We start from the raw sequence: 14256 nt of genomic DNA, 5'->3' as shown, positions 1-14256 counted from the left end.
CTCCCTCCCCGGGGTATCTGTTATTCTGTATATAAACCACCCCGAACCCCTCGATTAGATTCCAGTCTGTAACTCCCTCCCGGGGTATCTGTTATTCTGTATATAAACCCCACCCCGAACCCCTCGATTAGATTCCAGTCTGTAACTCCCTCCCCGGGGTATCTGTTATTCTGCATATAAACCACCCCTAACCCCTCGATTAGATTCCAGTCTGTAACTCCCTCCCGGGGTATCTGTTATTCTGTATATAAACCCCACCCCGAACCTCTCGATTAGATTCCAGTCTGTAACTCCCTCCCGGGTATCTGTTATTCTGTATATAAACCCCACCCCGAACCCCTCGATTAGATTCCAGTCTGTAACTCCCTCCTGGGGTATCTGTTATTCTGTATATAAACCACCCCGAACCCCTCGATTAGATTCCAGTCTGTAACTCCCTCCCGGGGTATCTGTTATTCTGTATATAAACCCCACCCCGAACCCCTCGATTAGATTCCAGTCTGTAACTCCCTCCCGGGGTATCTGTTATTCTGTATATAAACCCCACCCCGAACCCCTCGATTAGATTCCAGTCTGTAACTCCCTCCCGGGGTATCTGTTATTCTGTATATAAACCACCCTGAACCCCTCGATTAGATTCCAGTCTGTAACTCCCTCCCGGGGTATCTGTTATTCTGTATATAAACCCCACCCCGAACCCCTCGATTAGATTCCAGTCTGTAACTCCCTCCCGGGGTATCTGTTATTCTGTATATAAACCCCACCCCGAACCCCTCGATTAGATTCCAGTCTGTAACTCCCTCACGGAGTATCTGTTATTCTGTATATAAACCACCTCGAACACCTCGATTAGATTCCAGTCTGTAACTCCCTCACGGGGTATCTGTTATTCTGTATATAAACCACCTCGAACACCTCGATTAGATTCCAGTCTGTAACTCCCTCCCGGGGTATCTGTTATTCTGCATATAAACCACCCCTAACCCCTCGATTAGATTCCAGTCTGTAACTCCCTCCCGGGGTATCTGTTATTCTGTATATAAACCCCACCCCGAACCTCTCGATTAGATTCCAGTCTGTAACTCCCTCCCGGGGTATCTGTTATTCTGTATATAAACCACCCCGAACCCCTCGATTAGATTCCAGTCTGTAACTCCCTCCCGGGGTATCTGTTATTCTGTATATAAACCCCACCCCGAACCCCTCGATTAGATTCCAGTCTGTAACTCCCTCCCCGGGGTATCTGTTATTCTGCATATAAACCACCCCTAACCCCTCGATTAGATTCCAGTCTGTAACTCCCTCCCGGGGTATCTGTTATTCTGTATATAAACCACCCCGAACCCCTCGATTAGATTCCAGTCTGTAACTCCCTCCCGGGGTATCTGTTATTCTGTATATAAACCCCACCCCGAACCCCTCGATTAGATTCCAGTCTGTAACTCCCTCACGGAGTATCTGTTATTCTGTATATAAACCACCTCGAACACCTCGATTAGATTCCAGTCTGTAACTCCCTCCCGGTATCTGTTATTCTGTATATAAACCCCACCCCGAACCCCTCGATTTGATTCCAGTCTGTAACTCCCTCCCGGGGTATCTGTTATTCTGTATATAAACCCCACCCCGAACCCCTCGATTAGATTCCAGTCTGTAACTCCCTCCCGGGTTATCTGTTATTCTGTATATAAACCCCACCCCGAACCCCTCGATTAGATTCCAGTCTGTAACTCCCTCCCGGGGTATCTGTTATTCTGTATATAAACCCCACACCGAACCCCTCGATTAGATTCCAGTCTGTAACTCCCTCCCGGGTTATCTGTTATTCTGTATATAAACCCCACCCCGAACCCCTCGATTAGATTCCAGTCTGTAACTCCCTCCCGGGGTATCTGTTATTCTGTATATAAACCACCCCGAACCCCTTGATTAGATTCCAGTCTATAACTCCCTCCCGGGGTATCTGTTATTCTGTATATAAACCCCACCCCGAACCCCTCGATTAGATTCCAGTCTGTAACTCCCTCCCGGGGTATCTGTTATTCTGTATATAAACCACCCCGAACCCCTCGATTAGATTCCAGTCTGTAACTCCCTCCCGGGGTCTCTGTTATTCTGTATATAAACCCCACCCCGAACCCCTCGATTAGATTCCAGTCTGTAACTCCCTCCCGGGTATCTGTTATTCTGTATATAAACCCCACCCCGAACCCCTCGATTAGATTCCAGTCTGTAACTCCCTCCCGGGGAGCTGTTATTCTGTATATAAACCACCCCGAACCCCTCGATTAGATTCCAGTCTGTAACTCCCTCCCGGGTATCTGTTATTCTGTATATAAACCACCCCGAACCCCTCGATTAGATTCCAGTCTGTAACTCCCTCCCGGGGTATCTGTTATTCTGTATATAAACCACCCCGAACCCCTCGATTAGATTCCAGTCTGTAACTCCCTCCCGGGGTATCTGTTATTCTGTATATAAACCCCACCCCGAACCCCTCGATTAGATTCCAGTCTGTAACTCCCTCCCGGGGTATCTGTTATTCTGTATATAAACCCCACCCCGAACCCCTCGATTAGATTCCAGTCTGTAACTCCCTCCCCGGGGTATCTGTTATTCTGTATATAAACCACCCCGAACCCTTGGATTAGATTCCAGTCTGTAACTCCCTCCCGGGGGTATCTGTTATTCTGTATATAAACCCCCCGAACCCCTCGATTAGATTCCAGTCTGTAACTCCGTCCCCGGGGTATCTGTTATTCTGTATATAAACCACCCCGAACCCCTCGATTAGATTCCAGTCTGTAACTCCCTCCCGGGGTATCTATTATTCTGTATATAAACCCCACCCCGAACCCCTCGATTAGATTCCAGTCTGTAACTCCCTCCCGGGGTATCTGTTATTCTGTATATAAACCCCACCCCGAACCCCTCGATTAGATTCCAGTCTGTAACTCCCTCCCGGGGTATCTGTTATTCTGGATATAAACCCCACCCCGAACCCCTCGATTAGATTCCAGTCTGTAACTCCCTCCCGTGGTATCTGTTATTCTGTATATAAACCCCACCCCGAACCCCTCGATTAGATTCCAGTCTGTAACTCCCTCCCGGGGTATCTGTTATTCTGTATATAAACCCCACCCTGAACCCCTCGATTAGATTCCAGTCTGTAACTCCCTCCCGGGGTATCTGTTATTCTGGATATAAACCCCACCCCGAACCCCTCGATTAGATTCCAGTCTGTAACTCCCTCCCGGGTATCTGTTATTCTGTATATAAACCACCCCGAACCCCTCGATTAGATTCCAGTCTGTAACTCCCTCCCGGGTATCTGTTATTCTGTATATAAACCACCCCGAACCCCTCGATTAGATTCCAGTCTGTAACTCCCTCCCGGGGTATCTGTTATTCTGTATATAAACCACCCCGAACCCCTCGATTAGATTCCAGTCTGTAACTCCCCCCCGGGGTATCTGTTATTCTGTATATAAACCCCACCCCGAACCCCTCGATTAGATTCCAGACTGTAACTCCCTCCCCGGGGTATCTGTTATTCTGTATATAAACCACCCCGAACCCCTCGATTAGATTCCAGTCTGTAACTCCCTCCCGGGGTATCTATTATTCTGTATATAAACCACCCCGAACCCCTCGATTAGATTCCAGTCTGTAACTCCCTCCCGGGGTATCTGTTATTCTGTATATAAACCACCCCGAACCCCTCGATTAGATTCCAGTCTGTAACTCCCTCCCCGGGGTATCTGTTATTCTGTATATAAACCCCACCCCGAACACCTCGATTAGATTCCAGTCTGTAACTCCCTCCCGGGGTATCTGTTATTCTGTATATAAACCCCACCCCGAACCCCTCGATTAGATTCCAGACTGTAACTCCCTCCCCGGGGTATCTGTTATTCTGTATATAAACCACCCCGAACCCCTCGATTAGATTCCAGTCTGTAACTCCCTCCCGGGGTATCTATTATTCTGTATATAAACCACCCCGAACCCCTCGATTAGATTCCAGTCTGTAACTCCCTCCCGGGGTATCTGTTATTCTGTATATAAACCACCCCGAACCCCTCGATTAGATTCCAGTCTGTAACTCCCTCCCCGGGGTATCTGTTATTCTGTATATAAACCACCCCGAACCCCTCGATTAGATTCCAGTCTGTAACTCCCTCCCGGCGTATCTGTTATTCTGTATATAAACCCCACCCCGAACCCCTCGATTAGATTCCAGTCTGTAACTCCCTCCCGGGGTATCTGTTATTCTGTATATAACCCCCACCGAACCCCTCGATTAGATTCCAGTCTGTAACTCCCTCCCGGGGTATCTGTTATTCTGTATATAAACCCCACCCCGAACCCCTCGATTAGATTCCAGTCTGTAACTCCCTCCCGGGGTATCTGTTATTCTGTATATAAACCCCACCCCGAACCCCTCGATTAGATTCCAGTCTGTAACTCCCTCCCGGGGTATCTGTTATTCTGTATATAAACCCCACCCCGATACCCTCGATTAGATTCCAGTCTGTAACTCCATCCTGGGGTATCTGTTATTCTGTATATAAACCCCACCCCGAACCCCTCGATTAGATTCCAGTCTGTAACTCCCTCCCGGGGTATCTGTTATTCTGTATATAAACCCCACCCCGAACCCCTCGATTAGATTCCAGTCTGTAACTCCATCCTGGGGTATCTGTTATTCTGTATATAAACCACCCCGACCCCCTCAATCAGATTCCAGTCTGTAACTCCCTCCCGGGGTATCTGTTATTCTGTATATAAACGACCCCGAACCCCTCGATTAGATTCCAGTCTGTAACTCCCTCCCGGGTATCTGTTATTCTGTATATATACCCCACCCCCGAACCCCTTGATTAGATTCCAGTCTGTAACTCCCTCCCGGGGTATCTGTTATTCTGTATATAAACCATCCTGACACCCTCGATTTGATTCCAGTCTGTAACTCCCTCCCGGGGTATCTGTTATTCTGTATATAAACCACCCCGAAACCCTCGATTAGATTCCAGTCTGTACCTCCCTCCCGGGGTATCTGTTATTCTGTATATAAACCACCGCGAACCCCTCGATTAGATTCCAGTCTGTACCTCCCTCCCGGGTATCTGTTATTCTATGTATAAACCCCACCCCGAACCCCTCGATTAGACTCCAGTCTGTAACTCCCTCCCGGGTATCTATTATTCTGTACATAAACCACCCCGAACCCCTCGATTAGATTCCAGTCTGTAACTCCCTCCCGGGTATCTGTTATTTTGTATATAAACCACCCCGAACCCCTCGGTTAGATTCCAGTCTGTAACTCCCTCCCCAGGGTATCTGTTATTCTGTATATAAACCCCACCCCGAACCCCTCGATTAGATTCCAGTCTGTAACTCCATCCTGGGGTATCTGTTATTCTGTATATAAACCCCACCCCGAACCCCTCGATTAGATTCCAGTCTGTAACGCCCTCCCGGGGTATCTGTTATTCTGTATATAAACCACCCCGACCCCCTCAATCAGATTCCAGTCTGTAACTCCCTCCCGGGGTATCTGTTATTCTGTATATAAACGACCCCGAACCCCTCGATTAGATTCCAGTCTGTAACTCCCTCCCGGGTATCTGTTATTCTGTATATAAACCCCACCCCGAACCCCTCGATTAGATTCCAGTCTGTAACTCCCTCCCGGGGTATCTGTTATTCTGTATATAAACCACCGCGAACCCCTCGATTAGATCCCAGTCTGTAACTCCCTCCCGGGGTATCTGTTATTCTGTATATAAACCACCCCGAACCCCTCGATTAGATTCCAGTCTGTAACTCCCTCCCGGGGTATCTGTTATTCTGTATATAAACCACCCCGAACCCCTCGATTAGATTCCAGTCTGTAACTCCCTCCCGTGGTATCTGTTATTCTGTATATAAACCCCACCCCGAACCCCTCGATTAGATTCCAGTCTGTAACTCCCTCCCCGGGGTATCTGTTATTCTGTATATAAACCCCACCCTGAACCCCTCGATTAGATTCCAGTCTGTAACTCCCTCCCGGGGAGCTGTTATTCTGTATATAAACCACCCCGAACCCCTCGATTAGATTCCAGTCTGTAACTCCCTCCCGGGGTATCTGTTATTCTGTATATAAACCCCACCCCGAACCCCTCGATTAGATTCCAGTCTGTAACTCCCTCCCGGGGTATCTGTTATTCTGTATATAAACCACCCCGAACCCCTCGATTAGATTCCAGTCTGTAACTCCCTCCCGGGGTATCTGTTATTCTGTATATAAACCACCCCGAACCCCTCGATTAGATTCCAGTCTGTAACTCCCTCCCGGGGTATCTGTTATTCTGTATATAAACCCCACCCCGAACCCCTCGATTAGATTCCAGTCTGTAACTCCCTCCCGGGGTATCTGTTATTCTGTATATAAACCCCACCCCGAACCCCTCGATTAGATTCCAGTCTGTAACTCCCTCCCGGGGTATCTGTTATTCTGTATATAAACCCCACCCCGAACCCCTCGATTAGATTCCAGTCTGTAACTCCCTCCCGGGGTATCTGTTATTCTGTATATAAACCCCACCCCGATACCCTCGATTAGATTCCAGTCTGTAACTCCATCCTGGGGTATCTGTTATTCTGTATATAAACCACCCCGACCCCCTCAATCAGATTCCAGTCTGTAACTCCCTCCCGGGGTATCTGTTATTCTGTATATAAACGACCCCGAACCCCTCGATTAGATTCCAGTCTGTAACTCCCTCCCGGGGTATCTGTTATTCTGTATATATACCCCACCCCCGAACCCCTTGATTAGATTCCAGTCTGTAACTCCCTCCCGGGGTATCTGTTATTCTGTATATAAACCATCCTGACACCCTCGATTTGATTCCAGTCTGTAACTCCCTCCCGGGGTATCTGTTATTCTGTATATAAACCACCCCGAAACCCTCGATTAGATTCCAGTCTGTACCTCCCTCCCGGGGTATCTGTTATTCTGTATATAAACCACCGCGAACCCCTCGATTAGATTCCAGTCTGTACCTCCCTCCCGGGGTATCTGTTATTCTATGTATAAACCCCACCCCGAACCCCTCGATTAGACTCCAGTCTGTAACTCCCTCCCGGGTATCTATTATTCTGTACATAAACCACCCCGAACCCCTCGATTAGATTCCAGTCTGTAACTCCCTCCCGGGTATCTGTTATTTTGTATATAAACCACCCCGAACCCCTCGGTTAGATTCCAGTCTGTAACTCCCTCCCCAGGGTATCTGTTATTCTGTATATAAACCCCACCCCGAACCCCTCGATTTGATTCCAGTCTGTAACTCCATCCTGGGGTATCTGTTATTCTGTATATAAACCACCCCGACCCCCTCAATCAGATTCCAGTCTGTAACTCCCTCCCGGGGTATCTGTTATTCTGTATATAAACGACCCCGAACCCCTCGATTAGATTCCAGTCTGTAACTCCCTCCCGGGGTATCTGTTATTCTGTATATAAACCCCACCCCGAACCCCTCGATTAGATTCCAGTCTGTAACTCCCTCCCGGGGTATCTGTTATTCTGTATATAAACCACCGCGAACCCCTCGATTAGATCCCAGTCTGTAACTCCCTCCCGGGCTATCTGTTATTCTGTATATAAACCACCCCGAACCCCTCGATTAGATTCCAGTCTGTAACTCCCTCCCGGGGTATCTGTTATTCTGTATATAAACCACCCCGAACCCCTCGATTAGATTCCAGTCTGTAACTCCCTCCCGGGGTATCTGTTATTCTGTATATAAACCCCACCCCGAACCCCTCGATTAGATTCCAGTCTGTAACTCCCTCCCGGGGTATCTGTTATTCTGTATATAAACCCCACCCCGAACCCCTCGATTAGATTCCAGTCTGTAACTCCCTCCCGGGTATCTGTTATTCTGTATATAAACCACCCCGAACCCCTCGATTAGATTCCAGTCTGTAACTCCCTCCCGGGGTATCTGTTATTCTGTATATAAACCACCCCGAACCCCTCGATTAGATTCCAGTCTGTAACTCCCTCCCGGGGTATCTGTTATTCTGTATATAACCCACCCCGAACCCCTCGATTAGATTCCAGTCTGTAACTCCCTCCCGGTGTATCTGTTATTCTGTATATAAACCCCACCCCGAACCCCTCGATTAGATTCCAGTCTGTAACTCCCTCCCGGGGTATCTGTTATTCTGTATATAAACCCCACCCCGAACCCCTCGATTAGATTCCAGTCTGTAACTCCCTCCCGGGGTATCTGTTATTCTGTATATAAACCCCACCCCGAACCCCTCGATTAGATTCCAGTCTGTAACTCCCTCCCGGGTATCTGTTATTCTGTATATAAACCCCACCCCGATACCCTCGATTAGATTCCAGTCTGTAACTCCATCCTGGGGTATCTGTTATTCTGTATATAAACCACCCCGACCCCCTCAATCAGATTCCAGTCTGTAACTCCCTCCCGGGGTATCTGTTATTCTGTATATAAACGACCCCGAACCCCTCGATTAGATTCCAGTCTGTAACTCCCTCCCGGGGTATCTGTTATTCTGTATATATACCCCACCCCCGAACCCCTTGATTAGATTCCAGTCTGTAACTCCCTCCCGGGGTATCTGTTATTCTGTATATAAACCATCCTGACACCCTCGATTTGATTCCAGTCTGTAACTCCCTCCCGGGGTATCTGTTATTCTGTATATAAACCACCCCGAAACCCTCGATTAGATTCCAGTCTGTACCTCCCTCCCGGGGTATCTGTTATTCTGTATATAAACCACCGCGAACCCCTCGATTAGATTCCAGTCTGTACCTCCCTCCCGGGGTATCTGTTATTTTGTATATAAACCACCCCGAACCCCTCGGTTAGATTCCAGTCTGTAACTCCATCCTGGGGTATCTGTTATTCTGTATATAAACCACCCCGACCCCCTCAATCAGATTCCAGTCTGTAACTCCCTCCCCAGGGTATCTGTTATTCTGTATATAAACCCCACCCCGAACCCCTCGATTAGATTCCAGTCTGTAACTCCATCCTGGGGTATCTGTTATTCTGTATATAAACCACCCCGACCCCCTCAATCAGATTCCAGTCTGTAACTCCCTCCCGGGTATCTGTTATTCTGTATATAAACGACCCCGAACCCCTCGATTAGATTCCAGTCTGTAACTCCCTCCCGGGGTATCTGTTATTCTGTATATAAACCCCACCCCGAACCCCTCGATTAGATTCCAGTCTGTAACTCCCTCCCGGGTATCTGTTATTCTGTATATAAACCACCGCGAACCCCTCGATTAGATCCCAGTCTGTAACTCCCTCCCGGGGTATCTGTTATTCTGTATATAAACCACCCCGAACCCCTCGATTAGATTCCAGTCTGTAACTCCCTCCCGGGGTATCTGTTATTCTGTATATAAACCACCCCGAACCCCTCGATTAGATTCCAGTCTGTAACTCCCTCCCGGGGTATCTGTTATTCTGTATATAAACCCCACCCCGAACCCCTCGATTAGATTCCAGTCTGTAACTCCCTCCCGGGTATCTGTTATTCTGTATATAAACACCCCGAACCCCTCGATTAGATTTCAGTCTGTAACTCCCTCCCCGAGTATCTGTTATTCTGTATATAAACCACCCCGAACCCCTCGATTAGATTCCAGTCTGTAACTCCCTCCCGGGGTATCTGTTATTCTGTATATAAACCCCACCCCGAATCCCTCGATTAGATTCCAGTCTGTAACTCCCTCCCGGGGGTATCTGTTATTCTGTATATAAACCCCACCCCGAACCCCTCGATTAGATTCCAGTCTGTAACACCCTCCCGGGGTATCTGTTACTCTTTATATAAACCACCCCGAATCCCTCGATTAGATTCCAGTCTGTAACTCCCTCCCGGGATATCTGTTATTCTGTATATAAACCACCCCGAACCCCTCGATTAGATTCCAGTCTGTAAACTCCTCCCGGGGTATCTGGTATTCTGTATATAAACCCCACACCGAACCCCTCGATTAGATTCCAGTCTGTAACTCCCTCCCGGGGTATCTGTTATTCTGTATATAAACCCCACCCCGAACCCCTCGATTAGATTCCAGTCTCTAACTCCCTCCCGGGGTATCTGTTATTCTGTATATAAACCACCCCGAACCCCTCGATTAGATTCCAGTCTGTAACTCCCTCCCGGGTATCTGTTATTCTGTATATAAACCCCACCCCGAACCCCTCGATTAGATTCCAGTCTGTAAATCCCTCCCGGGGTATCTGTTATACTGTATATAAACCCCACCCCGAATCCCTCGATTAGATTCCAGTCTGTAACTCCCTCCCGGGTTATCTGTTATTCTGTATATAAACCCCACCCCGAACCCCTCGATTAGATTCCAGTCTGTAACACCCTCCCGGGGTATCTGTTATTCTGTATATAAACCCCACCCCGAACCCCTCGATTAGATTCCAGTCTGTAACTCCCTCCCGGGGTATCTGTTATTCTGTATATAAACCCCACCCCGAACCCCTCGATTAGATTCCAGTCTGTAACTCCCTCCCCGAGTATCTGTTATTCTGTATATAAACCCCACCCCGAACCCCTCGATTAGATCCCAGTCTGTAACTCCCTCCTGGGGTATCTGTTATTCTGTATATAAACCACCCCGAACCCCTCGATTAGATTCCAGTGTGTAACTCCCTCCCGGGGTATCTGTTATTCTGTATATAAACCGCACCCCGAACCCCTCGATTAGATTCCAGTCTGTAACTCCCTCCCGGGGTATCTGTCATTCTGTATATAAACCACCCCGAACCCCTCGATTAGATTCCAGTCTGTAACTCCCTCCCGGGGTATCTGTTATTCTGTATATAAACCACCCCGAACCCCTCGATTAGATTCCAGTCTGTAACTCCCTCCCGGGGTATCTGTTATTCTGTATATAAACCCCACCCCGAACCCCTCGATTAGATTCCAGTCTGTAACTCCCTCCCGGGGTATCTGTTATTCTGTATATAAACCGCACCCCGAACCCCTCGATTAGATTCCAGTGTGTAACTCCCACCCGGGGTATCTGTTATTCTGTATATAAACCACCCCGAACCCCTCGATTTGATTCCAGTCTGTAACTCCCTCCCGGGGTATCTGTTATTCTGTATATAAACCCCACCCCGAACCCCTCGGTTAGATTCCAGTCTGTAACTCCCTCCCGGGGTATCTGTTATTCTGTATATAAACCACCCCGAACCCCTCGATTAGATTCCAGTCTGTAACTCCCTCCCGGGGTATCTGTTATTCTGTATATAAACCCCACCCCGAACCCCTCGATTAGATTCCAGTCTGTAACTCCCTCCCGGGGTATCTGTTGTTCTGTATATAAACCACCCCGAACCCCTCGATTAGATTCCAGTCTGTACCTCCCTCCCTCCCGGGGTATCTGTTATTCTGTATATAAACCCCACCCCGAACCCCTCGATTAGATTCCAGTCTGTAACTCCCTCCCGGGGTATCTGTTATTCTGTATATAAACCCCACCCCGAACCCCTCGATTAGATTCCAGTCTGTAACTCCCTCCCGGGGTATCTGTTATTCTGTATATAAACCCCACCCGAACCCCTCGATTAGATTCCAGTCTGTAACTCCCTCCCGGGGTATCTGTTATTCTGTATATAAACCCCACCCCGAACCCCTCGATTAGATTCCAGTCTGTAACTCCCTCCCGTGGTATCTGTTATTCTGTATATAAACCCCACCCCCGAACCCCTCGATTAGATTCCAGTCTGTAACTCCCTCCCCGGGGTATCTGTTATTCTGTATATAAACCACCCCGAACCTCTCGATTAGATTCCAGTCTGTAACTCCCTCCCGGGTATCTGTTATTCTGTATATAAACCCCACCCCGAACCCCTCGATTAGATTCCAGTCTGTAACTCCCTCCCGGGGTATCTGTTATTCTGTATATAAACCCCACCCCGAACCCCTCGATTAGATTCCAGTCTGTAACTCCCTCCCGGGGTATCTGTTATTCTGTATATAAACCCCACCCCGAACCCCTCGATTAGATTCCAGTCTGTAACTCCCTCCCGGGTATCTGTTATTCTGTATATAAACCGTTGTTTCGTCTCTCTCTCTCTCTCTCTCGCTGTCATTTGCGAAGTTCTCAGCTTGCACATTTCTCGTCTCAAACTTCCTCATTGTGCGTTGGTTCACGTTTTTGCACATTTCGTTTTCCCCTTCCCCCCCTCCCTGGCCAGTTCCCTCTCGCTCCCTGGCCGTCGCATCCTCTCCCTCGTTCGTTCTCTGTCCTGGAGGGTCAGAGAGAGAGAGAGAGAGAGAGAGAGAGAGAGACAGAGAGAGAGAGAGGGGGAAAGAGTGTGTTTGTGAGAGAGAGAGAGGGGGAGAGAGAGAGAGAGAGAGAGAGGGAAAGAGTCAGAGAGAGACAGAGAGTGAGAGAGAGAGAGAGAGAGACAGAGAGTGAGAGAGAGAGTGAAAGAGAGAGAGAGAGAGACGGAGAGGAGCGTCGAGCAGTCTACGGCATCCCCGAATTCGTTCTCGTCGAACGCTCGCTCCCGGGACGATGGTGAGGTGGGTGGTTCCCGAATTTCGGCCAGGGCTCCCCTCGAGTCGCCAGCCGCTCTGCGTGACGCCCGGTGCCGCTGTGTTCCTCTTCCTGCCGGGGGGCGAGGTGGTGGGTTTCGTGCGTCACCTCGCCCTCACCTCCAACCGAGCGCGGACGCACTGAGGCGATTGGGGGGTGGGGGGGGTGGGGGGAGGGGAGGGTGTCCCTGGGAATGGGGTAGAGGGAGCTTTGCTCTCTAGCTCGCAGCGGGGAAATGGGCAGAGGAAGCTTTACTCTGGCTCGGATCCCTTGACATTGGGGGACGGTGTAGAGGGAGCTTTACTCTGTGTCTCCACCCCCCCGTCCCTGGGAGAGGGGGGACGGAGTAGAGGGAGCTTTACTCTGTATCTAACCCCCTGTCCCTGGGAGTGGGGGGGACTGTGTAGAAGGAGTTTTACTCTGTATCTAACCCTCCAATCCCTGGGAGTGGGGGGACGGTGTAGAGGGAGCTTTACTCTGTATCTAACCCCCTCTCCCTGGGAGTTGGGGGGGACGGTGGAGAGGGAGCTTTACTCTGTATCTAACCCCTTGTCCCTGGGAGTGTGGGGACGGTGTAGAGGGAGCTTTACTCTGTATCTAACCCCCTGTCCCTGGGAGTGTGGGGACGGTGTAGAGGGAGATTTACTCTGTATCTAACCCCCTGTCCCTGGGAGTGTGGGGACGGTGTAGAGGGAGCTTTACTCTGTATCTAACCCCCTGTTCCTGGGAGTGGGGGGGACAGTGTAGAGGGAGCTTTACTCTGTATCTAACCCCCTGTCCCTGGGAGTAGTGTACTAGCTTTAACAGTCCAGTCGTGAGTATATCCCGGTGTGTGTGATTTCCGAAATGTCTCTCGGGGGCAATGGTGGTTCCCATTCGGATAGTCTCCCAGGGAGCTGAGAGACAGGCATGGGGCCTTTGTTCTTCCTGTCCATAATGATAATTCACGGTAAATCTCTCCCAGTCCCCAGGGTAACATCCTGGTAAATCTCTCCCAGTCCCCAGGGTAACATCCTGGTAAATCTCTCCCAGTCCCCAGGGTAACATCCTGGTAAATCTCTCCCAGCCCCCAGGGTAATATCCTGGTAAATCTCTCCCAGTCCCCAGGGTAACATCCTGGTAAATCTCTCCCAGTCCCCAGGGTAACATCCTGGTAAATCTCTCCCAGTCCCAGGGTAACATCCTGGTAAATCTCTCCCAGTCCCAGGGTAACATCCTGGTAAATCTCTCCCAGTCCCCAGGGTAACATCCTGGTAAATCTCTCCCAGTCCCCAGGGTAACATCCTGGTAAATCTCTCCCAGTCCCCAGGGTAACATCCTGGTAAATCTCTCCCAGCCCCAGGTAACATCCTGGTAAATCTCTCCCAACCCCAGGGTAACATCCTGGTAAATCTCTCCCAGTCCCCAGGGTAACATCCTGGTAAATCTCTCCCAGTCCCAGGGTAACATCCTGGTAAATCTCTCCCAGCCCCAGGGTAACATCCTGGTAAATCTCTCCCAGCCCCAGGGTGACATCCTGGTAAATCTCTCCCAGTCCCAGGGTAACATCCTGGTAAATCTCTCCCAGCCCCAGGGTAACATCCTGGTAAATCTCTCCCAGCCCCAGGGTAACATCCTGGTAAATCTCTAAGGGAGATATC

At 49.4% G+C, this 14256-nt stretch overlaps 1 protein-coding gene across 1 annotated transcript in view; it reads left to right on the top strand.

Annotated features, from left to right (window-relative positions):
* Positions 1 to 14256, top strand: part of LOC132813960 (rootletin-like) — a 60306-nt gene that overhangs the window by 2722 nt on the left and 43328 nt on the right. Inside the window, exon 2 of the mRNA XM_060823319.1 lies at positions 12273 to 12603. Within this exon, the coding sequence (XP_060679302.1) occupies positions 12596 to 12603 (8 nt within the window). The 5' untranslated portion in view covers positions 12273 to 12595. The remainder of the gene's footprint in view (positions 1 to 12272; positions 12604 to 14256) is intronic.

This window comes from Hemiscyllium ocellatum, unplaced genomic scaffold, assembly GCF_020745735.1.
Source record: "Hemiscyllium ocellatum isolate sHemOce1 unplaced genomic scaffold, sHemOce1.pat.X.cur. scaffold_578_pat_ctg1, whole genome shotgun sequence".
Taxonomy (NCBI): domain Eukaryota; kingdom Metazoa; phylum Chordata; class Chondrichthyes; order Orectolobiformes; family Hemiscylliidae; genus Hemiscyllium; species Hemiscyllium ocellatum.
The sequence above is the reverse complement of the archived record's forward strand: the minus strand, read 5'-3'. Positions and strand labels throughout refer to the sequence as shown.